The sequence below is a fragment of the Salvelinus fontinalis genome, chromosome 7 (assembly GCF_029448725.1).
Source record: "Salvelinus fontinalis isolate EN_2023a chromosome 7, ASM2944872v1, whole genome shotgun sequence".
NCBI classification, from domain to species: domain Eukaryota; kingdom Metazoa; phylum Chordata; class Actinopteri; order Salmoniformes; family Salmonidae; genus Salvelinus; species Salvelinus fontinalis.
In genome coordinates this window covers 61,584,023-61,608,330 of record NC_074671.1, presented here as the reverse complement: position 1 = coordinate 61,608,330, position 24,308 = coordinate 61,584,023, and the positions used below count along the sequence as shown (strand labels likewise).

Below are 24,308 nucleotides of genomic sequence, written 5' to 3'. Positions count from 1 at the left end.
GTGTTCGAGTAGACCTACCTGTTTGATATTCTGTCTGTAGTTTAGGACAAAGATATATGTCTGATTAGGTGCCGAGTTGAACTGGCACACTGCAGTCCACATACACTGAGTATACAAAACATTTCAGTTCCTTTGAACAGGGTATGGTAGTAGGTGCCAGGCTTGTGTCAAGAACTGCAACGCTGCTGGATTTTTCACGCTCAACAATTTCCTATGTGTTGCCAAAGAACTTCCAGCCCACTGTGAGAAGCATTGGAGTCAACATGGGCCAGCATCCATGTGGAACTCTTTCGACACCTTGTAGAGTCCATTCTCTGAATAGTTGAGGCTGTTCTGAGGGCAATAAGGGGGGGGTTGCAACTCAATACTAGGAAGATGTTTATCTAAATTAAAATTCCCATTAACTAGTAATCAAACACTATTTTTGATAAAACATTGTAGGTGTGAGGTCATATAGAATGTACTCAGTTGTCTGATAAGGTTATGGTAAAAGGAAGTAATGGATTGAGTTGGTCACAACACTACTTTAAACATTGTCTAACTTTACTGGTGATGTTACATAGATTGTAGGCCTATAAAAATACGGAATGATATTACTTTATGTGATAAGTAGGTTATGGTTAAAGAACGTACTGATTGAGTCGTTCAGGGTGTAAGCAGATTCCTATTGGAGAGGACGCAGCCCTGTGGGCGTAGCTGTCCGGAGTAAGCGGCCAAGGTGTTGTTAGTCAGTATGGTTAGGAGCCGGAGCAAGAAGACGCACGAGGGAAGACAGTCGTGGAGTATAGATTTTTTTTCAGAAAATAGAGGCTGTTTCACTAAATATTGTTGAAAGAAAGAGTTTGGCGCAAGGATTAGGCGTTTCTGCCTGAAAATTCCGTCTATATTATCGAGTCGAAATGGACTTTATTTGATTGCACCGGAGGCGCGTTTCCTAAAGGTACACTGGGAGTGAATTTCAGTGGTGGCAAGATTATCAGATGGCGCTTCTATCATTGATTGGCATTGGATATTGATGAGGTAGCTTACATTTTCCCGTGTGATCGACTTGGTGAGTTATCAACTTGTTTCATCACTGTATTTCTTAGCCTTTACGTGTGAGTGAATAAGGCGCACACTCAAAGTGCATTGGATGTATTATTGATAGAACATAGAAACTGTAATACAATGTTTCAAACTTTCAGAGCGCATTTCCTATCCAATAACCTAAATTTTCTTTTTGTGAAAATCCACAGCGTTGGAGGAGCTTCCATAGCGACCATGACGCACAACTGCCCTCTTTACATCAGCGTTCTGTGTCTGCTCCTGCTGATGCGCGCACAATCGGTGCGCGCTGCCTCCAAGGCCATCGTGTGTGAACCCATCACGGTCCCCATGTGCAAGGGCATCGGCTACAACCTCACCTACACTCCCAACCAGTTTAACCACGACACTCAGGACGAGGTTGGGCTGGAGGTGCACCAGTTCTGGCCGCTGGTGCGCATCCACTGTTCCCCTGACTTGCTCTTCTTCCTCTGCAGCATGTACACCCCTATCTGCATCCCGGACTATCGCAAGCCTCTGCCCCCGTGCCGCTCTGTGTGCGACCGGGCCAAGCGCGGCTGCTCCCCACTGATGAGCCAGTATGGTTTTGAATGGCCCGAGAGGATGAGCTGCGAGGGGCTGCCAGAGCTGGGTGATGCTGACCGCCTCTGTATGGACCGGAACAGCAGTGATGTCACAACTCTGTCCCCAGGCCCGGCCTTCCCCCCGAAGCCTACCCCCAAGGCCCCCCACCGCAACCCAGCCCGCCGCAGGCCGCCTCTCCTGCCCAAACCCCACCACCAGGACTGTGAACAACGCGGCTGCCGCTGTCGCCACCCCCTGGTGTCTGTCAAGACTGAGGCCCGCTCACTGTACGGCCGCGGCGTCCACACAGGCCCCGTGGAGAACTGCGCCCAGCCCTGCCGTCAGCCCTACTTCTCCCCGGATGAACACGCCTTCACCTCCCTCTGGATCGGCCTGTGGTCGGTCCTCTGCTTCGTCTCGACCTTAACTACTGTGGTCACGTTCCTGATTGACCGCGACCGCTTCTCCTACCCCGAGCTGCCTATCGTCTACCTGGCTGCCTGCTACCTCTTCATCTCCCTGGGATACATGGTGCGGCTGGCGGCGGGCCACGAGCGTGTGGCGTGCTCCGAGGACGGCGGGCACGTGCTGTATGATGCTTCGGGCCCTGCCGGCCTGTGCACCTTGGTGTTCCTGCTGGTCTACTTCTTTGGCATGGCCGGCGCAATCTGGTGGGTGGTACTCTCGCTCACCTGGTTCCTGGCGGCGGGCATGAAGTGGGGCAACGAGGCCATCGCCGGGTACTCGCAGTACTTCCACCTGGCCGCCTGGCTGGTGCCCAGCGTCAAGACCATCGCCGTGCTGGCCCTGAGCGCTGCAGACGGAGACCCTGTGGCAGGGATATGCTACGTGGGCAACCAGAGTGTGGAGAGCCTGCGGGGCTTTGTGCTTGCACCCCTGGTGGTCTACCTCTTCACAGGCTCCCTCTTCCTCCTAGCGGGATTTGTATCGTTGTTCCGCATCCGCAGCGTCATCAAGCAGGGGGGGACCAAGACGGACAAGCTGGAGAAGCTGATGTTAAGGCTGGGCCTCTTTACGGTCCTCTACACGGTCCCTGCCGCGGTGGTGGTGGCCTGTCTGGTGTATGAACAGCACCTCAGGCCCCAGTGGGACAGGGGCCTTTCCTGCTCCTGCCAGGCTGAGAGAGAGAGGCTCGGCCTAGGGCCGGACCACGCCATCTTCATGCTGAAGTACTTTATGAGCCTGGTGGTAGGGATCACCTCAGGGGTGTGGGTGTGGTCTGGGAAGACTCTGGAGTCGTGGAGAAGGTTTCTGGGGAGATGCTGCTGTTCATGTCCCTGCTGGGGCCACAAACGGTCCAGCGCGTCAGTGTACAGCGAGGCCAGCACATCCCTCACGACACGCACCGGGCTGCTCCCCTCGCAGTCTGACCACAAGTCCCTGTCGCACCCATCTGTGTGACCAGACTGGCTGGATGGACGCCTGTCAGACTCATGGTGCTCCACATAGTGGCTGTCGGAAAAAACTAGATGGATGTTCATTTAACTTATTGAACGGATTGTAAATTATGGAAACTATTGTCTTCACATAAGGACATTTAAACAAACTGTGGAAGTATAGAAGAGTATTTTGTATTATATTTCCTCGTTCTCATTCTAGACTCATTGCAGGAGATTTCCCCTGAAGTTAAATTATCTGGAAGGGGGAGAAAGTACACCTCAATGTATCTAGGATTTTTAAAATGACATGTTTTGCTAATCCAATCAACAGTTATGTCATTAACCTAGAGATAACTAAGTGGCATGGTATTCTTCTATGCGTAATGAAGATGGAGAATTGCTATTTGTCATTTTATTTAGAAGTGGCCATCCTAAAAGGACATATCACTCTTGAAATGTTTATGGACACAGTAACGCCTTGTTAGGATGAAGAAATTTCAATATGAAGTCAGTTTAAAAAAAACAGATGAATTGAGAGAAGTGTCACCACTCAATGTCTTTTGTTTTACTCTTCCTGTTAAATTGATATCCCAAGTATACACAAAGGGTGAAAAGGTGTTTTAACTTTAAGGCATTCAAGGAGTTGGTCTGATTGGAATCCATAATGTCATCGTTTTCAACCTTGCTTGAGGAGCAATACAGATCCCCCCCACTTGTGCTATGTCATTACTTACCTGGACCACCTATTTAGACATGCCTTTAAATCAGGTGAAAAGGAGACTGGAGTGCCTCTTTAAAAAAGGTGCAACTTCCCACTTCAGAAACAACTGTTGTAGCCTCTTCTGCCTCCATGTGGTGGGTTCTAGTAATTACAGCACAAACTTGTTTTTCTCTGCAAATGTGTGAACCATAATCTACCTCTTAGTAAAACTACACTGGGATTTCATTTTCTCCACTACATCAAGGGTTGTATTATCGTCCCATTTATCAAATGGCCTTTAAAGTCTTAAATACCTAATAAATCAACCGAATGGATCAGTGTACATGTAGTTCTCCTTCAGAAAAGTTGCTGTCTAATTGTGGCATGTTAAACTACGCAGCCTGTAACCCAGGTAGAGAATAAAAGCTTGTGTGAATGTTGGAACTTGGTCTGATTCTAAAAACCAATCAGACCGCTTATGGAGCATACGCTTCTCCACTCTAGTCCTGTCAGATCTATGAAAACCAGCCAATTTATTTGAAATTATTTCAAATACAGGGCTTGGAGCTTAACCTGGCACATGAAACCAATAGAAAAGCTGCAGAACTGCCAACCCCGCCCATCTGGCAGGCTCAAGTAATCACAGGCCTTACATCATGCAGCTTGTCTAGAAAATGGGACACCATACACACATTTCAGAGTTTATTACGGTTTATTTGAAATAAACAGCAACTGAAAATATTAAAAACCGATACATTTCACAGCTAAAAGGCCTACACAGTAAGCAAAGAAAACCGTCCTTCTACGTCACCATCTATCCGTCCGTGTGCCAAACTACACCACAGGGTAGTTAGAGGCTTCGTCACCATGGTCAGTGTGGTGTCAGTCTAACCCGTTGATTTGTGCAGATCTGGAGTGTATGAGTAGGTATCAGTGGTGGAGCTGCCACCTTACAGATCTGGGGGTGATTTGGGACCAGCTGTGTGTGTCGATGGTGCCAGTGAGTGTCTAGTTTAGGAAGGCCTTCGGTGCATCCTCATCCTCCGCCTGTCCTGTGTGTAGCAGGTCCAGCTTTACGACAGCACAGCGTGGGTGGTTCGGACCCCCACCAGATTGTCTGCGCTGAGGGACCTCCTTATGGTCACCTTGCCCAGATCCTTGTATCTGTCCTCACACAGTCTGGAGATAGCCTGGGAACGCAACACTTATTACAGCCCAGAGATAGTCTGGGAACACCAACACTTATTACAGCCCAGAGATAGCCCGGGAACACCAACACTTATTACAGCCCAGAGATAGCCTGGGAACGCAACACTTATTACAGCCCAGAGATAGTCTGGGAACACCAACACTTATTACAACCCAGAGGTAGCCTGGGAACACCAACACTTATTACAGCCCAGAGATAGTCTGGGAACACCAACACTTATTACAGCCCAGAGATAGTCTGGGAACGCAACACTTATTACAGCCCAGAGATAGTCTGGGAACGCAACACTTATTACAGCCCAGAGATAGTCTGGGAACGCAACACTTATTACAGCCCAGAGATAGTCTGGGAACGCAACACTTATTACAGCCCAGAGATAGTCTGGGAACGCAACACTTATTACAGCCCAGAGATAGTCTGGGAACGCAACACTTATTACAGCCCAGAGATAGTCTGGGAACGCAACACTTATTACAGGCCAGAGATAGTCTGGGAACGCAACAACACTTATTACAGCCTGGGAACACCAACACTTATTGCAACCCAGAGATAGCCTGGGAACACCAACACTTATTACAACGCAACAACACTTATTACAGCCTGGGAACACCAACACTTATTACAGCCCAGAGATAGCCTGGGAACACCAACACTTATTACAACCCAGAGATAGTCTGGGAACGCAACACTTATTACAGGCCAGAGATAGTCTGGGAACGCAACACTTATTACAGCCCAGAGATAGTCTGGGAACGCAACACTTATTACAGCCCAGAGATAGTCTGGGAACGCAACACTTATTACAGGCCAGAGATAGTCTGGGAACGCAACAACACTTATTACAGCCTGGGAACACCAACACTTATTGCAACCCAGAGATAGCCTGGGAACACCAACACTTATTACAACCCAGAGATAGTCTGGGAACGCAACACTTATTACAGGCCAGAGATAGTCTGGGAACGCAACAACACTTATTACAGCCCAGAGATAGTCTGGGAACGCAACACTTATTACAGGCCAGAGATAGTCTGGGAACGCAACAACACTTATTACAGCCTGGGAACACCAACACTTATTACAGCCCAGAGATAGCCTGGGAACACCAACACTTATTACAGGCCAGAGATAGCCTGGGAACACCAACACTTATTACAACCCAGAGATAGTCTGGGAACGCAACACTTATTACAGGCCAGAGATAGTCTGGGAACGCAACAACACTTATTACAACCCAGAGATAGCCTGGGAACACCAACACTTATTACAACCCAGAGATAGCCTGGGAACACCAACACTTATTACAACCCAGAGATAGCCTGGGAACACCAACACTTATTACAGCCCAGAGATAGCCTGGGAACACCAACACTTATTACAGGCCAGAGATAGCCTGGGAACACCAACACTTATTACAACCCAGAGATAGTCTGGGAACGCAACACTTATTACAGGCCAGAGATAGTCTGGGAACGCAACAACACTTATTACAACCCAGAGATAGCCTGGGAACACCAACACTTATTACAACCCAGAGATAGCCTGGGAACACCAACACTTATTACAGGCCAGAGATAGCCTGGGAACACCAACACTTATTACAACCCAGAGATAGCCTGGGAACACCAACACTTATTACAGCCCAGAGATAGCCTGGGAACACCAACACTTATTACAGGCCAGAGATAGCCTGGGAACACCAACACTTATTACAACCCAGAGATAGTCTGGGAACGCAACACTTATTACAGGCCAGAGATAGCCTGGGAACGTAACACTTATTACAACCCAGAGATAGTCTGGGAACGCAACAACACTTATTACAACCCAGAGATAGCCTGGGAACACCAACACTTATTACAACCCAGAGATAGCCTGGGAACACCAACACTTATTACAACCCAGAGATAGCCTGGGAACACCAACACTTATTACAACCCAGAGATAGCCTGGGAACGTAACACTTATGTCACTCAACAGTTAAATCATAACATAAAGACAAGACATTGGCCCCTCCCACCTAGGCACTTGTGTAGATAGGTGTACAGTCCCCCTAGCCAATCAGAAGGCAAAGTGGATCTACTACTTAATTTCTAACACCTATGCAATTGTTTAGTATCTACATGATAGTAGGGGGGCTGGGGTTGTTTCTGAACAGGACTGCCATTAAACTCTCCTCTTGCCAAGTAGCAGTGTTGTCATTCCTGCTGTACTAGAAGCTCTCCTCACCTCCAGTTTAGTGGCTCGCTGGTTGTCAAGTGGCTCCAGGGGGAAGTTGAGGTTGTTGTCGTCGGCCAGGGAGCGCAGGTCAAAGTAGTACTTGGCGTAGACGCTGGCCGGCACGTTGATGTTGAACTGAAGCAGCTCCAGGAAGTGCCTCTCCATCTCATTCCTGTGAGACGTAGAGAGCAAGGTACAGGTAGAGAGAGGGGTAGAGGTAGAGAGAGGGGTAGAGGTAGAGAGAGGGGTAGAGGTAGAGAGAGGGGTAGAGGTAGAGAGAGGGGTAGAGGTAGAGAGAGGGGTAGAGTGTGAATCTCAGCAGTCTTATCCTCCATACTCTCCCAGCCTCCTTTTCAAAACGTCAGAGGGAAGTGAGTTCTCGGGGAGAGGCTTGAGGACGCAAGGAATCGAGGGAAGACATTGATATGTACCTGGCCAGCGAGGCAAAATCAAAAGCTAATTTTATTGATTATATAAGACGATGAGTTTTGTCCCACATGGCAACGTTCCAATTTAACGATGCGCCTCATAATATTGATTTATATGAGGATGTTCACAGTTCACTCTTGGGTGAGCCAAAACAAAAAAATCCTGCACACTTCTATGGAGACCTTGTCAGCGGCATCAATATATTAAATTGTATTAATATAGTCATTTGAACAAGGATGTGCCACAAAGAGCCCTGCAGCCTGTCCTACAGCCAGTAAGAAGCCCACCGTGGTAAGAAGGGGGCCTTATGCCACTCCAGGGGCTGAGGAGACCCACAGCCTGAATCCTAAAACTACCCTGACACCCCTCAAATTCAGCTGGACCTCCAAGCCACTGCCATTTTATATTCTCTCTAAATCAGGGCCTGATTAAGACCTGGGACACCAGATGGGTGCAATTCATGATCAGATGGAACAGAATATCAGCAGGCTCCAGGACCTCATAAGGTCAGAGTTGAATACCCCTGCCCTAAGCACTTAGATATGAGAGGATTGGAGAGCTCTAAGGATGATGGTAGTCGTCCCTCGTGCTTACACCTATCCAACCCTCAGATCTAATGCCTAAACTTTGGGGTGACTTGTAAACGTGAGCAGTCAGGGGGACAGGACAGAGGGACACTGACATGTCCTCCACGGTGATGTCCTTGAGGATCTGGCAGTAGTCTACGTTCCACACGGCCTGGTCGTCCCACACCTTGGACGCCAGCAGGATGGCCCCCAGTACGATACGCTTCCAGTTGCACGGACAGATGTCCATCTCTGCATAGGTCAGCAGACGCTCCAGGTACACCTTGGGAAAGGATGGACACAGTAAATGAGACACTCATCTGACACTGCTGGACACACAGTAACACCGTTACCAGGGCCAGGTGTTCAGCAGGAGACAATAGATTATTTAGCAGAACAGGCGTCTCTTTTACTCACGTCAGCTCTCAACACGCCACAACATTTAACTACTAAACATGCCCAGAGTGAAACTCCCTGTCATAGGTCAACTGACTGGTGGCATCCTGCCATAGGTCAACTGACTGGTGGCATCCTGTCATAGGTCAACTGACTGGTGGCATCCTGCCATAGGTCAACTGACTGGTGGCTTCCTGTCATAGGTCAACTGACTGGTGGCATCCTGTCATAGGTCAACTGACTGGTGGCATCCTGTCATAGGTCAACTGACTGGTGGCATCCTGTCATAGGTCAACTGACTGGTGGCATCCTGTCATAGGTCAACTGACTGGTGGCATCCTGTCATAGGTCAACTGACTGGTGGCATCCTGCCATAGGTCAACTGACTGGTGGTATCCTGCCATAGGTCAACTGACTGGTGGCATCCTGCCATAGGTCAACTGACTGGTGGCATCCTGCCATAGGTCAACTGACTGGTGGCATCCTGCCATAGGTCAACTGACTGGTGGCATCCTGCCATAGGTCAACTGACTGGTGGCATCCTGCCATAGGTCAACTGACTGGTGGCTTCCTGTCACAGGTCAACTGACTGGTGGCTTCCTGTCACAGGTCAACTGACTGGTGGCTTCCTGTCACAGGTCAACTGACTGGTGGCTTCCTGTCATAGGTCAACTGACTGGTGGCATCCTGTCATAGGTCAACTGACTGGTGGCATACGTACCAGGGTGACGATGGCACATTCAGCAGTCAACTGGGCCGAGCTGAAGAGCGTGCGGACGAAGCGGTAGATGAGCTTGTGTTCAGGGTCCACGCTGTAGTAGTCTTCTGGAACCTTCTCTCTCTGAGGAAGAGGAGGCCTGGCCAGTCAGTCTGACAGGAGGCTTGGTGTGCACACACACACAGACAGTATCTACTTCCACCTACTCACCGTTAATGGGTGGATCTTCTCATCGAAAATGTCCAGAGAACGGTTTGAATCCCTGATGAGGAAAAAAAAAAAAGACTGAAGACTACTGCTACAAGCACACAGAGAGAGAACACTCCCATATGTTACTATGTCACCACACCTTCATTACCATGTCACACAAACCACCACATCTTCATTGCCATGTCGCTATGTCACCACACCGGCATTGCCATGTCGCTATGTCACCACACCGGCATTGCCATGTCGCTATGTCACCACACCTTCATTGCCATGTCGCTATGTCACCACACCGGCATTGCCATGTCGCTATGTCACCACACCGGCATTGCCATGTCGCTATGTCACCACACCTTCATTGCCATGTCGCTATGTCACCACACCTTCATTGCCATGTCGCTATGTCACCACACCTTCATTGCCATGTTACTATGTCACACAAATCAAAACACCTTCATTATCATGTTACTATGTCACACAAATCAAAACACCTTCATTATCATGTTACCATGTCATTGAAAATCATCAACACAAAACTCCTCCATTTACCTCACGTCTCTATATAATTTTTCACTGTTTTTCTCATGAAATGAATGAACCTACCTGTTTTTTATGTGATAGTATATAGCCAACGTGACACTGGAACAGAGAGAGACAAGACGGTGAGTCCTTACAATGACCGCCTCTTTTCTGCTCGGTCGTGTGTGTGGAGGTAAGGAGGACTCACCATTTGACCGTACTCTTCAGGTTGGGAAGGCTGACCGTGCTATCGTCAAGGAATATTGTGGAGCAGGAGCTGTACTTTTTAGATAACCCAGGAGACGTCTAGGAAAAAGGGAGTAGTTGTCAGTCAATGGAACAGGGAAAAACCTAGCATCACTTCCTGACATCTCTGCATTAGTATCAGTGGATGTCCATGGGTAGCCATAGTAACGCTCGACTGGAAAGATGGATTTACTCACGTGATGATTACTTAAGTAGTTACTTCTCCTTTTCTCCCGCACTGGAGGGGAAAAGTCAGACAAATGTTAGGTCAGGTAGTTCCCTGAACGTGTTGAATAACTATCTGACTGTGACCATTACAGAATCTCCTGTTGTCCAGACCTGGGACGTGATCTGCCTGGCACAACGTTGTGGGACGTTCAGATAAAGAAATATATTACTTAGAACTAGTGTGCCTCTCTGACATGTAGAATAAGAAATCATGTCAACTCTATTCATGACATTTCTATCTGCGCCGTTCCATGATAACCAGAGGACACAGCCATGAGAAGTAGAAGATCCCCATGTCCCTTGTGGCGACATGCTGCACGGAGCCTTCACCGTGCACTGCCACTTTAAGAGCGCATCACCAGACAGGAAGGGGGAGATTAAGATAGCTCTTCTGGCGCTCTGTGGAGAGCTCTCGGTTGGCAGTTTGACAGTGTGCACCGCTGCAGAAGTCTTGTTTATTTTCAGCATATTTAGTTTGTAAAGTGTTGAAGTGGAACGCCGGTGTTAGCGCTCTCGGTGGTGGGTGTATCTTCTGGGAGTTCTCCTGTCATTGATCACATGGAGTGGTAGCAACATTGTTGCGAAGCTTTGACAAACAAACTAAAAACATCAGGTGTATCCGTGTATCAGTGAAACTGCAAGCCTGAAGTCAACCGCTAAGACCCCTTTCTCTCTGTGCTTTACACTGCAGCACTCCTCTTCCCCCAACACACTCCCTTTGATGTTCAGTGTCGCTGGAGTATTATTGTCCTGCCAGACGTGTTTGGGTTGACATTTTAGTTAAAGGGAGGTTGCGTGCGAGTTTATTGTTGTTTGAACTGTATTGATTTGGTGTGGTACTATTGACATTTGGCCGAGAAGAGTTGACATTTTAAGGCCTTTGTTTTGCCTATGAACACCCCCGCCCCCTCACTGGGAGGTAATACTGAATATTGCAAATTCTCTAAGGGTTATGAGTGGGTTGTTTCTTGTCAATTGTTTCTATGAAGTTGCCTTTTAAATTGCTCTCCACATTATTATTGTAGGAGGTATTATTGGTTGGGTTACTCCTGTGCTGTGACATGTGTTTTATATGGTGTGTCTTATCCTTTCTACTTGCCATCTGGCCAACAGTCTACACTCTAGACACTTCTGCTGATGTGTGTTTCTGGTAGCAGTACTCTATCTATCCTACTCTTTGCCTTTCAGCAGGGTTAATACCTGCCTGCCTGGCGCCAAAACAAAAATTATTGTATTTACCCCTCTCTAACAATACCGCTACACACTTACCATCAGTCTGCGACTTGTTGAGGAAGATTGTGCTGGCTCTGGCATTATCGGATGGGTTGGACTCCTGCGCCAATTCTGAAACAAACAAGAAATACACACAGCCTATTTTATCACTAACACCACAAGAAACACACACAGCCTATTTTATCACGAACACCACAAGAAATACACACAGCCTATTTTATCACGAACACAAGAAATACACACAGCCTATTTTATCACGAACACAAGAAATACACACAGCCTATTTTATCACGAACACCACAAGAAATACACAGTCTATTTTATCACTAACACCACAAGAAACACACACAGCCTATTTTATCACGAACACCACAAGAAATACACACAGTCTATTTTATCACGAACACCACAAGAAATACACACAGCCTATTTTATCACGAACACCACAAGAAACACACACAGCCTATTTTATCACGAACACCACAAGAAATACACACAGCCTATTTTATCACGAACACAAGAAATACACACAGCCTATTTTATCACGAACACAAGAAATACACACAGCCTATTTTATCACTAACACCACAAGAAACACACACAGCCTATTTTATCACGAACACCACAAGAAATACACACAGCCTATTTTATCACGAACACAAGAAATACACACAGTCTATTTTATCACGAACACCACAAGAAATACACACAGCCTATTTTATCACGAACACCACAAGAAATACACAGTCTATTTTATCACGAACACCACAAGAAATACACACGTACACACGTATCCCAACTATATGCACCATTTGTATCTTAAAACGGCAGTGAGATACAGATCACAACTTCCGGGGGTGCACCTTGTGACTTGACATGATGACACTCACTATACTCTGGGAAAGGGGGATACCTAGTCAGTTGTCCAACTGTATGTATTCAACTGAAATGTGTCTTCCGCATTTCACTCAACCCCTCTGAATCAGAGAGGTGCGGGGGGCTGCCATAATCGACATCTTCGGCGCCCGGGGAACAGTGGGTTAACTGCCTTGCTCAGGGGCAGAATGACAAATTTTTACCTTGTCAGCTTGGGGATTTGATCCAGCAACCTTTCGGTTACTGGCCCAACGCTCTAACCACTAAGCGACCTGGCTATAGCTGAAGCAAAAACAATGCTGGGTACTCTGCAGGATATAGCTGAAGCAAAAACAATGCTGGGTACTCTGCAGGATATAGCTGAAGCAAAAACAATGCTGGGTACTCTGCAGGATATCTTGGAATAGCTGAACCAATATGACGACTGCACAATCAATAGTGCAACAGGTCATAAGCGGATGTGTGATGTATGCATTGTGCGTTAACAGCAAGCAATATCTTCCTTTCCCCTTTCATTATGTCTTGGCTGTTCAGAGAGGTGTGACCATGACGTATACCCCTCCACCCCAGTTTATCCGAAAAGTACACCTACCATCCGGGACCTCTCTATCGCTGATGTGCTGCAGATAGGTGCCCGTGTCCTCGCTTACGTCGTCGCCAGTGGTGGTTATTGGGTAGTCGTCGAGCTCGACTGCTCTCCTTGCAAGCTTTGGACTCCCACCGGGGGACATGCAGCATGACACTGTAGCCCCCATGATTGAACAATTAGCTAAAGTCCTACCACTGACTACACCCCAGAAATCTGAAAGAACCGTCCACTCGTCTATAACATCAGACAGAACCTCTGTCAGTGATGTCTGGTCTCAAAATGACACATTCAATTTTAAATACATGAGTTGCAGCCACATATCGGGGTTCATATCTACAACACACAATTCAAACTGAACAGTTGAATCCCTATCTTTTTCAGGGCGTGTGCGCAAAGGCATGGCGAGTAGCGCATTGATACGTCGGCCAGATACAGGCTTGACCACTAAACTGATCTAAAGGCTGACAACGCTAGGACGCCGGTTTAACCGTTAATGGCAACACGTTATACTCGGTTTTAAAAAGCCTAATTGAAGCTGCTAGACAGCTGATACGTTAAAAACCATTAATCTGGTCTTCATAAACCAGACGTAGTTTGCTAGCAACTAGCTGGCAAGCTATTGCTAGCTAGCCCTACACCCGGCTAACGCTAATCCAGGCTTCAGCTAACTGGCTACTTATGCCGGTCCACTTGATCTAGTTATTCTTGCGATGCATTGCAGTCAGAATATGCCGAATTCCTTCGTCTCAGCAAATGTTCCAGGTATGGTCGTTCACCGTACACAGAAATGTATAATGTTCAGGTTTGAGACGACTAGCTATAGCCTGCTAACAGCTGATTCCCACTCCAGCCAAAGCCAACTAGGAAGGAACGCCCTCAAGAACGGCCCATTTTGACGCACGTCAATTATCATTGGCTGTTTATCAAGATTAATAATTGTTATTTGACAGAGATTGGTGAACATTGTCATTTGACAAGTGTCAGCTCTACGATTTCATTATCGCGAGAATAGATTTTTCCACTTCCTCATAAGAAATCGTTCAGCGTGGTATGAATTTCAAGCTTACTAAAAGTGATATATTATATTACATTTCCATGGTCTTCTTTTGACTATGGCGCTTGTACCATATGATGGGAATTATTTGCCCGTGCTCTCCAAACTACATAATTCGTCTGCCGAGTTCCATTTCGCTGACCACAATGTCAGACTAACCCAGGACTGGAATAAACTCGGAGTAGCTGCTGTCGTCTGGGATGCAGTGAGTGACCTTCGTTGGTGTACGACTGACTGTACATGCTTTGCCGCATTTTTTAAAAATCGTGCCAATTTTAATTCCAATATGAACTATTCAACCATCTGTTGAATGACAGGTCGTCTTCTTGAGTGTGACAAAGACGTAGCCAACTATGGTACGATTGATTCTGCCACAATTTACTGATACTGTTCTCTCCTTACGTCTATGTTTTCCTTTCTCTGTCAGGCGGTAGTGATGTGTATGTACCTGGAGCTGGGGCAGGTCGAGCTGACGGGGAAGGTTGCCATCGAGCTGGGGGCAGGCACTGGACTGGTGGGCATTGTGGCAGCTCTTCTAGGTAAGAACTCACATGGGAAACTGGTAGGAGACTTGCGCTACAGGGCCAAACCAAGCGGAAGTGGGTTGGCCTGATTACTATATAGGTGAGCTGAAGTGGGCTGGCCTGATTACTATATAGGTGAGCTGATGTGGGCTGGCCTGACTACTATATAGTTGAGCTGATGTGGGCTGGCCTGACTACTATATAGTTGAGCTCATGTGGGCTGGCCTGACTACTATATAGTTGAGCTCATGTGGGCTGGCCTGACTACTATATAGTTGAGCTGATGTGGGCTGGCCTGACAACTATATAGTTGCTGGAACCATTCTGGAAAGGATAATGTGAAAATAAACCATCAGAGCCAGAACTGTTTGGGTTGGCCCTATAGTGTGGATCAGGCTCAACTGTTAGAACTACTAATTGTTAGTCACATTTTTACATGTGCTAACCGTGCAAGCCTTCTCTCCAAAGGTGCCAAAAAAGTGACCATCACAGACCGTGAGCCTGCCTTGGGCTTCCTTGCAGCCAATGTGAAAGAGAACATTCCTCCGGATCAGCTAGGAGCAGTGGAGGTCTCAGAACTGACCTGGGGCCAGGGATTGGAGCGCTATCCCACAGGAGGCTTTGACATAGTGCTGGGAGCAGACATTGTTTACCTGGAAGACACATTTCCATCATTACTGCAAACGATGGAACACCTCAGCTCAGAGAGTAGTGTAGTGCTACTGGCCTGCAAGATCCGCTACGAGCGAGACACTAACTTCCTGAGCATGCTGAAGCAGCGCTTCACAGTACACGAGGTGCACTATGACAAGGAAAGAGACATTCACATCTACAAGGCTGTGAAGCGTCCAGCAAGGAGAGATCTGTAGGAACCCGTGACTGATGGGGAATGTGAGGGGTTTGAATCAGTGGATGGATCAATGTGCTGTCAATCATTGATGGTTCAGGGAGCTACTACTCATGAATGGACAGCCAGTGAGATGGTTCATGGAGGATGGTTTTGTTTCATGCAGGGTTGTGTCCAGTAGGGAGAAAATATGGAGCTACAACCCAGCTACTATGGGTGATTGTAATTGTCTTAATTTCATTCATCCTTTTTTGATAAAAATGGATTTGAAAACAAATTAAGACATCTGAAAAATACCAGAAACACATTTATTAACAGCTGCCAAAAACAAATAGTAGAATCTGTAATATAATTGTTTTGCTTTTTTCATACAAGTGAATGCTGACATTAAGAAATACAATGTTTACAAAATATGAACAGAAATGGCAAGTGTTTTAAAAATAAGATGCATATACGTTATTTATGACAGATGGCTACATAAAAACAAAATAATACAATATGGCATTCCGTTATCCAATCAAACAGAAGACCGGGTTCAGTAAGCAAATGTTATGGAACATTGCAGATAGAAATATAGTGAATAGAGCTGACATGAATCCTTATTTTACATGTCAGAAAGGCATGTCTGTTCTACAAAACAGTTCTAGCTGAACATTTTTATCTGTTCCACATTGTTGTGAGCTGCTGAACGCATCCCTGGTGTAATCCCACGTTTGTTGACTGAGTTGTCAGTCTAAATGTCAGCGATGGATCCCAAAAATCGAAGTCTACGACATCACTGCAGATCCAAGCAAACTATCCCTTTTAACTACATGATAGAAAATGCTTCTTCCCTTGTCCTATCAGAAGTGTTTGAGGCACAACAGATGAAAAAGTGTGATTGTGGGGCTAATCCTAACTTTCACTCTATAATCCCATTGACGTCAATGCATGATGACTAAGTTAAATGGAAGTTAGGATATCCTCCAATATGATTATGCCTTACGCCTGTTCAGGCCATGGAGAAACAAACAAGGAGACTCAAACACACACACTGCCTCAGACATTGTATACATTACATGAATGCCTAAAAGCACACTATACACCCATAGTCTACCCTTGAGTCATATTTCACAACTCCTCCTGTCAGCTGTGTGGTAGCTCAGTTTACATTAGCACAACTCTTTAAAAAGGTACTCAGCGAAATGACTTTGCACCGGAGATATTGAGATGAGCGAGATGCAACACTTTGCTCTCACACAGTATCTGCGCATGTGCACAGGTTCGCTTCATGTTGTAGTGGTTGCCACGGCACCAAAACAGCGGAGAAGTTGAGCCTCTCGCTTCAACGCTCTTTGTTGTGGAAATTGACCCACTATGCTGTTTACATTCTGCATCTACGTCATACCGCTGAGGTTAACTTTTAATGCCTGTTAGTTGATGCAGACAATCCACCCACAATCCATCTCCTACCCCTCCCCGAAACAGCCACCGGATAGATGTGTTTTCCCGACTTAGCAATGCTGAATAACAAAAGTTTTCAAGCAGAAAAATTCAATACATGATAACCCAACTCAAGCTCAAAGATAATACATTTCATCTGACAGTGGTTGGGATCTACAGTCCACAAAGTGTTAGTAAGTAACAGAAGAGTTAAAGCAATCATCAGCCTAAATACTGAATAGTGTAGCACTCAAAAATCATTTTCAACGTGTCTAGCCAGGTGACGGTCCAAACTCAATAGTTGTATAGGGTAGTTCATGGTGGGCAGAGGGGTCCTAGTCCTCCACGGCTGGTGTTTTCCTGGTATCTGACATCTTGAGACTGGGGACTACTGGTTGGTTAGCAGCAGTGGTGTCGTGGATATACACGATACCTACCACTGAAAGATTCCACTAGGGGCTCCATTCTATTGGTGGAGAAACAGTGTGTGCTCCACCTCATCCTTTTAAGGGTACTCATGATGGAAGGTACTCATGTCATCCTTTTAAAGGGGTACTCATGTCATCCTTTTTAGGGGTACTCATGTCATCCTTTTTAGGGGTACTCATGTCATCCTTTTAAAGGGGTACTTGTGAAAAAGTGGAGAAATTGTGTGATGTTTTCCTTGTTCTTTTTCCTCTTTCTGTAGGTCTTATAGACTGGTAGAGATTTTTAAAAAGAAAAATATAGAAATGGGGGAGGGTGGTGCCAGATGCATGGCTCTGTGGTGAGTCTCTGTACATGAGGGGGGGGGGACACTACTCTGATTTGTGGCAGTACAAGTCTTTAAGTGACTTCAGTTCCTCGATGAGGGTTTTGTTTTGGTTCTCCAGAACGGCCACACGGTTCTCCAGACACTTGACGTACTCCTTCTTCTTCCGGCGACACTCCCGGGCCGCCTCCCTGTCACACAGACATGTATGGACAGTCAGTACAGTATGTCCGCCTCAGCAAAGCAAATCTTAACACCATCATCATGTTTCTCGTGTTTTTACTTAACATTAGCTCAGCTTTATTGTGTAGGTATAGAAATAGGAGTTCCATATCAACAACCTGCTAAATGTACACCTACATTCTAGGATGTAGTCTACCATTTCACCCAACAGCCTTCATTAAAGTGATCAACATAACCCTAGCTAACAGTGCTACAGTATCTATACCCTCTACTCCACCTACCTGTTCTTCATCAGTCTGACCTCCCTCTTACGGGTGACTACAACCTCTGGGCCTTCCTGGCCGGACAGGGCGGGAGAGGAGGCCATCACCATCCCAGGAGTCATGCTGCTGGTGTTGGCCGTACGGATCTGGTAGGTCTGCACTTCTCCAGAGGCAGCTGGGAAACAGAAGGGATCGTAGCATTACGTGTTTGTGTTTACGTCAAGAAATTGTGGGCATACAGGAGTTGTTTGTGTTGTTGTGTGACTGCATATGCAGGAAAACGCTTCTGTTTAGAATGCACGAGCAGAACAACTGACGGGCACCCCGTAAGAACTAAAACTTGATTGAGGCTGGGGCCTCCCATGGTCCAAGAGTTTCTCACCTTGCATTACCACCTGGTTGCTGGGCACCAGGATTTGCTGTCCATCAGAGGTCTGGGCATACTGCAGGATGGTGGTGCCCTGCTGGGTGCCTGCCGCGTTGGTCATGGTCAGGGTCTGCATCCCCTGCATGCCATCCGTACCGTTATTGGCCAGTTGGATGGCACCGCCCTGGGTGATGGCAACTGCAGAGGAGGGGGGGTTAATGGATGATCGTCAGGTTAGGAACATTGCAACGGTCTTCTCGGTCATGTTCAGCAAGGCAAACCATAACGAAACATTTTGAAACAAAGAATTAACATCTGTCATTATTGGACATGTTCAGGTAGAACCTTCCCGTTTCATTCAAACATTTCTCCCTACTGAACATGACCCTGTTTCCACTATAGTCATTGACCACACACTACTCATAAAGTAAGAAAGCCAACTAAGCTTGTCCAAACCAGAACAAGCAGGCACTCTTCACATATGGCCACGAAGAAACTGGAGTACAGGTGAAGTTGCTCCTAGATGCTGATCTTGGGTCAGTTAAGTATTTTCCCATGTAGAGGGGATTGGTGGAGGGGAAGCTGATCCTAGATCTGTACCTACGGGACCCCCCCCGGAGCGATAAAACTGAGGATTGAATAGGTAGGGGTTACGTACTGTACTGGCCGCTGGCCGTCTGATAGATGGGGCATGATGTGGGCATGGCAACGGTGGTGATGGCGGGGGTCGAGTCGTCCTCCGATTTCTCCTCCTCGATCGGCGGGACCGCAGACACGTCAGATGACAGGTCGTTCAGGATCTTCCTGCAAGGGATAACAAACACAATCCCAATCAATGTCTCGGACTCTGTCAACAATGTGTCATCAGATTTCATTCACAGCCCAATCAGATCCAAAATGGCACCCAATCTGCACAGAGCCAAAATGGCACCCAATCTGCATTAAAAAAATAATCCCAATTTGGCAACACGGAGGCAACATGACAGTCATGTTGCCATATTGGGATTATTTTCCTGCCACCCTGAAGCTGAGACAGTGGCCCTATGGAGGAGCGGTACCTGTAGGAAGGACGTCTGGACAGAATCTCCCTCCTCTTTTGAGAGTCTGTCACACTGTCCACCGACTCCTGGGAGTCCTGGGAATCCTCTGCAACTGTTGAAATCTGACAGGGTCAAACACAAGAGTTGCAGTTTATAGTGTGTCCAATCAAAAACTTTTTTTTTTGACCAACGGGTAAAATAATATCATAATCCATTGGAAAGATTTTACCCTTGTAGGACGGTCAGAATTAGGGTGACTAAATCAATCGAGGCCAGAGAAAAAAAATGGCAAAATCGCTTTCCCGTTGAACTGATCTTTCTTCTAGAATCCAAAGGACATGAAACAGAGGTAAGATGGATATCCACTTTTCATATTCATTCAGAAATCCTGTCATTTCCCCAAGATATCTCACAAAAACAAGCGTAGCTCTGAAATGTCAGAGCAATAAGCATATACCCCAATTTTTTTTATTTTTACCAAAGCCTTTTACATGTATTTCAGCTCGTGTCATGCTACTTTAGCTTTTTGAGACCCAACTTTGACCACAAAACGTAAAATTCTCAAAAAGTAATTACAGGAAACTTGCACTGCTATGTGAACAGAGCTTGGTGCTTATTATCAGATGTATTAGGTTATGAAATCCAACTTTTTAGATATGTTAATGATATATTAGAGAAAGACCCAACTGAACGATTCAGAACATGAAGAATCATACTTGTCTTGGTAAAATGGATTTTATAACATAAGTCTAATAAAAAGCATAGCTGGCACACACCCAGAGAAAATGATTAAACTATAAGCTATGAAAATAGAAAGTCAGACACACACACACACACACACACACACACACACACACACACACACACACACACACATATATATATATATATATATATATATATATATATATATATATATATATATATAACTCCCAGTAATTCATTTTTTGGCATCACTGTGCCTTCTTTATTTTGACCCATTAAATTACAGGAATATAACATGAAGTGAAATTTCATCACCAAAGCACATTGACACCCTGCAGTTTATTGGAAATGTAGTAATACCTATACAACATCCAATAATGTTCCATTGATCTGTTATATTACTGTTTGTGACCCACACCAGCCCTCAAATAGCTGCCACCTGAGAGATTCTCTGCTATAGATTAGATCAGTTCATTAGTCACATGCACAGGGTCACACATGGAATTGAAGGGTACAGTGAAATTCTTAAAGCTCCAACAGAACAGGTCAAATATAGACCTGTTGCTGCCTACTACCAAGACCTATTGCATGTACCTTCCTATGTATATCACAATAGACTACTGTAATGGAGGGAAGAATGGGGCTCACCTGAACAGTCTGCACTTGAGGCGACTGGATGACCGAGGGCTGGGCGGCCTGGATGACCCCGTGGACCTGAACCGTCTGACCGTTGGGTAGCTGCACCAAGGTGACTGTGGAGCCGCTGGAGGAGACCTGTCCTGCTGCCATAGACACCTGCAGCAGAGACGCAGATTTAGAAACGGCTTAAGGGCCCAGCTTCCCAAAAGCATCTTAAAGCCAAGTCCATTTTAGCACAATAAAATCCTATGGCTCTAACGATGGACTTAGCCTTAAGATGCTTTTGGGAAACTGGTCTATCGTTTTAACCTTAATTTAACTAGGCAAGTCAGTTAAGAACAAATGCTTATTTACAATGACGGGCTACCCCAGCCAAACCCTAACCTGGACGACGCTGGGCCAATTGTGCGCCGCCCTATGGGACTCCCAATTATGTCCGGTTGTGATACAGCCTGCAATCGAATCAGGGTCTGTAGCGACACCTCTAGCACTGAGATGCAATGCCTTAGACCGTTGTGCCACTCGGGAGCCCAAAATCCACATAATGGTTACAATCAAAGACCATGAATAGAAGTGATTGATTATTCTTCATGTCAGAGAACAGTGCTGCCCTTCTACATAACATATTTATTTATTTCTGAACATTCTACAATGTTGTGCCCTGCTGAACGCAGCCCACATATGGAGGCTGCATTTACACAGGCAGCCCAATTCTGAGCTTTCTTTTGACCAATCATATCAGTTCTAAAAAGATATGACATGATTGGTCAAGACAAATTGGTGGGGAAAACATCCGAATTGGGCTGCCAGTGTAAACGCAGCAATACAGACTCATACATGTACACCAAAAGTAGGGCCTCGTAAAGAATTTCCACCAGAGGATCAATAAAGTTTAATTTGATTAAAGTGTCTGGCAACGTTGATGAGGGTACTGTACCTGGGCCAGTGTGATCTGCTGGGCCTCAGACTCAGAAACAGCTGTGTCACCACCCTGCTGTGTATCGGCTCCCGCTTCCATGGTCATTTAGTTGGCTGGATTGGCGGGTGGAGAACTCTGGAGAGCCTGTGAATGTACATTTTTACACAAAATGTAAAATATTGGTACGGGGGTGGATTTTATTCAGGGCTCTCCAACCCTGTTTCTGGAGATAAAGTTGTGTAGGTTCACACCAATCCTGTTCCTGGAGATACCACCCTGTAGGTTTTCGCTCCAACCCCAGTTATAACTAACCTGATTCAGCTTATCAACCAGCTAACTATTAGAATCAGGTGCATTAGATTACGGTTGGAGCTAAAAACCTACAGGACAATAGCTCTCCAGGAAGAAGGTTGGTGTCCTACAGGATGGTAGCTCTCCAGGAACAGGGTTGGAGCCCCTATTAAGTGATGTTATGTACTGACCATGTGATGTTTCAGGTCGTGGCTTTTGTGCCCCTGTCTATTCATACCAGGCCAGGTTTGTTTAAGTGATTGTAGGCTACACCAGACATGCAGTATTACGTGTGACTATCTGAAAGTATGGGAGATACTATCCCAAACCATCAGTAACGTTCCTAAGGTAAAAATGTATTACTCAATGTTTACCCTGTTATTGCCGCCTTTTTCCAAGTAGTTAGCAAAAGTATATAGCATTGTTAGCTACAAATAAAACAGTAGCTAGCTGACGCTTGCCTAGCTATACTAATAGATAAGAAAAAACACATTTTCAACCAAATGGTACGAAATGTATCCATGTTCATATTGTTGCTCGATATATTAAAGCTTTGTGGTAGCTAGCTAATATCGACAACCAGGCTAACTAGCTATAGCTGCTAGCTAGCTAACGTAAATATACAAATGTGTCCCATGCGGTAAAAATCAAGAGTTTTAGCTTAATCATTTCATTTGCATCTGGTTCATTTAACGTTGGCTAGCTATGACACTTGAATTGATGTCTTTATCTAAGTTTGCTAATGTAGTATGCTTATTCAAGACAACCACGCTGTGTTTGCAGACGGACTATCTTGCAAGCTAACGTTAGCTAGTTTTTTGGGAGGGAAATGTCTGTAGCTAAGCCAGATATACTTGGGCTGGGCTAACATTCTATACCGCTAGTTAGCTTAGCAAGTTAGGCATTCGAACCTACATGTTTTTTTTGTGGTTGCCAGCTGGCTATGGAGCTAGATGGCCAAACTAGGTCTGTTAGCCAACATGCTGATGCTATAATTACTGTGGTTGCAATCTTTACTCGAGGACTCAAGCCTCACTCCCATTTTTCCAGTACCATTCTCACATAGCTGGCTGGCTAGCTTTGTAGACTGACTCAACATCGTGTGGCTCTGCAACACCGCCGCCATGATCTCTTTGTTAGAGTTGGAGCGATTTCTCCAACACACCAGGGCTTTCTTCTATCCCCCTCTCCGCATCGGATGCTTACCCGACACAGACTCGCTTCGTCACTCCCGGGTCCTCCGAGCTCCACTTTTATTCAGACCGACACGTAAGAGACCGCGTCAGGCTACACCTCTGTCGCGTCACCGAGATGAACAACAACACGGAGAACGAGGGAGACGACGAAAATCAGTTCTATCGACAGGGCTCGAATTCGAACGGAAAATTACGAAATGTACACGAAGAATACCGACAGGTACGAACATTGGCGGAAGTTTACGAAAAGTAGGCCTAAATAAAAGTGCGCATGTGCGACATGTGTCAGTCGAGCACATGAACAGCTGTCAATCAAAGACGTCTTATAAACAGAAACTAGAACATCTTTGTTATATACACTGCTCAAAAAAATAAAGGGAACACTAAAATAACACATCCTACATCTGAATGAATGAAATATTCTTATTAAATACTTTTCTTTACATAGTTGAATGTCACACTCAAAATTAAAGTGGAAAACCACACTACAGGCTGATCCAACTTTGATGTAATGTCCTTAAAACAAGTCAAAATGAGGCTCAGTAGTGTGTGTGGCCTCCACGTGCCTGTATGACCTCCCTACAACGCCTGGGCATGCTCCTGATGAGGTGGCACATGGTCTCCTGAGGGATCTCCTCCCAGACCTGGACTAAAGCATCCGCCAACTCCTGGACAGTCTGTGGTGCAACGTGGCGTTGGTGGATGGAGCGAGACATGATGTCCCAGATGTGCTCAATTGGATTCAGGTCTGGGGAACGGGCGGGCCAGTCCATAGCATCAATGCCTTCCTCTTGCAGGAACTGCTGACACACTCCAGCCACATGAGGTCTAGCATTGTCTTGCATTAGGAGGAACCCAGGGCCAACCGCACCAGCATATGGTCTCACAAGGGGTCTGAGGATCTCATCTCGGTACCTAATGGCAGTCAGGCTACCTCTGGCGAGCCCATGGAGGGCTGTGCG

General features: G+C 46.1%; 4 protein-coding genes across 6 annotated transcripts; 2 read left to right on the top strand and 2 right to left on the bottom strand.

Annotated features, from left to right (window-relative positions):
- The first annotated feature begins 708 nt into the window (after positions 1-708).
- LOC129859954 (frizzled-5-like) lies at positions 709-4,051 on the top strand. Its single transcript, XM_055930229.1, has 2 exons — positions 709-1,051; positions 1,236-4,051. The coding sequence occupies exon 2, from the start codon at positions 1,261-1,263 to the stop codon at positions 3,028-3,030; it is 1,770 nt and encodes a 589-aa protein (XP_055786204.1). The 5' UTR covers positions 709-1,051; positions 1,236-1,260; the 3' UTR covers positions 3,031-4,051.
- A 350-nt stretch (positions 4,052-4,401) lies between these two features.
- Positions 4,402-14,005, bottom strand: LOC129859955 (cyclin-Y-like protein 1). Its single transcript, XM_055930230.1, has 10 exons — positions 13,149-14,005; positions 11,717-11,791; positions 10,417-10,457; positions 10,182-10,279; positions 10,058-10,093; positions 9,458-9,509; positions 9,251-9,370; positions 8,250-8,416; positions 7,148-7,310; positions 4,402-4,898 (listed from the first exon to the last, which is right to left on the bottom strand). The coding sequence occupies exons 1-10, from the start codon at positions 13,309-13,311 to the stop codon at positions 4,782-4,784; spliced, it is 1,032 nt and encodes a 343-aa protein (XP_055786205.1). The 5' UTR covers positions 13,312-14,005; the 3' UTR covers positions 4,402-4,781.
- Positions 14,006-14,156: 151 nt separating this feature from the next.
- mettl21a (methyltransferase 21A, HSPA lysine) lies at positions 14,157-16,067 on the top strand. The gene is made up of 3 exons (XM_055930235.1): positions 14,157-14,404; positions 14,627-14,738; positions 15,192-16,067. Exons 1-3 carry the CDS (start codon positions 14,258-14,260, stop codon positions 15,590-15,592), a joined length of 660 nt encoding a protein of 219 aa, XP_055786210.1. The 5' UTR covers positions 14,157-14,257; the 3' UTR covers positions 15,593-16,067.
- LOC129859956 (cyclic AMP-responsive element-binding protein 1-like) lies at positions 15,865-23,545 on the bottom strand. 3 transcript variants are annotated; one of them, XM_055930232.1, is made up of 8 exons: positions 23,204-23,545; positions 21,878-22,003; positions 20,950-21,096; positions 19,615-19,718; positions 19,215-19,360; positions 18,572-18,754; positions 18,208-18,364; positions 15,865-17,934 (listed from the first exon to the last, which is right to left on the bottom strand). In XM_055930232.1, exons 2-8 carry the CDS (start codon positions 21,962-21,964, stop codon positions 17,790-17,792), a joined length of 969 nt encoding a protein of 322 aa, XP_055786207.1. In that variant the 5' UTR covers positions 21,965-22,003; positions 23,204-23,545; the 3' UTR covers positions 15,865-17,789. The 3 variants fall into 3 exon arrangements, with proteins under 3 accessions (XP_055786207.1, XP_055786209.1, XP_055786206.1); XM_055930234.1 differs by having other exon boundaries at positions 23,213-23,545; XM_055930231.1 differs by having other exon boundaries at positions 23,357-23,545.
- Between the last annotated feature and the right edge of the window lie 763 nt (positions 23,546-24,308).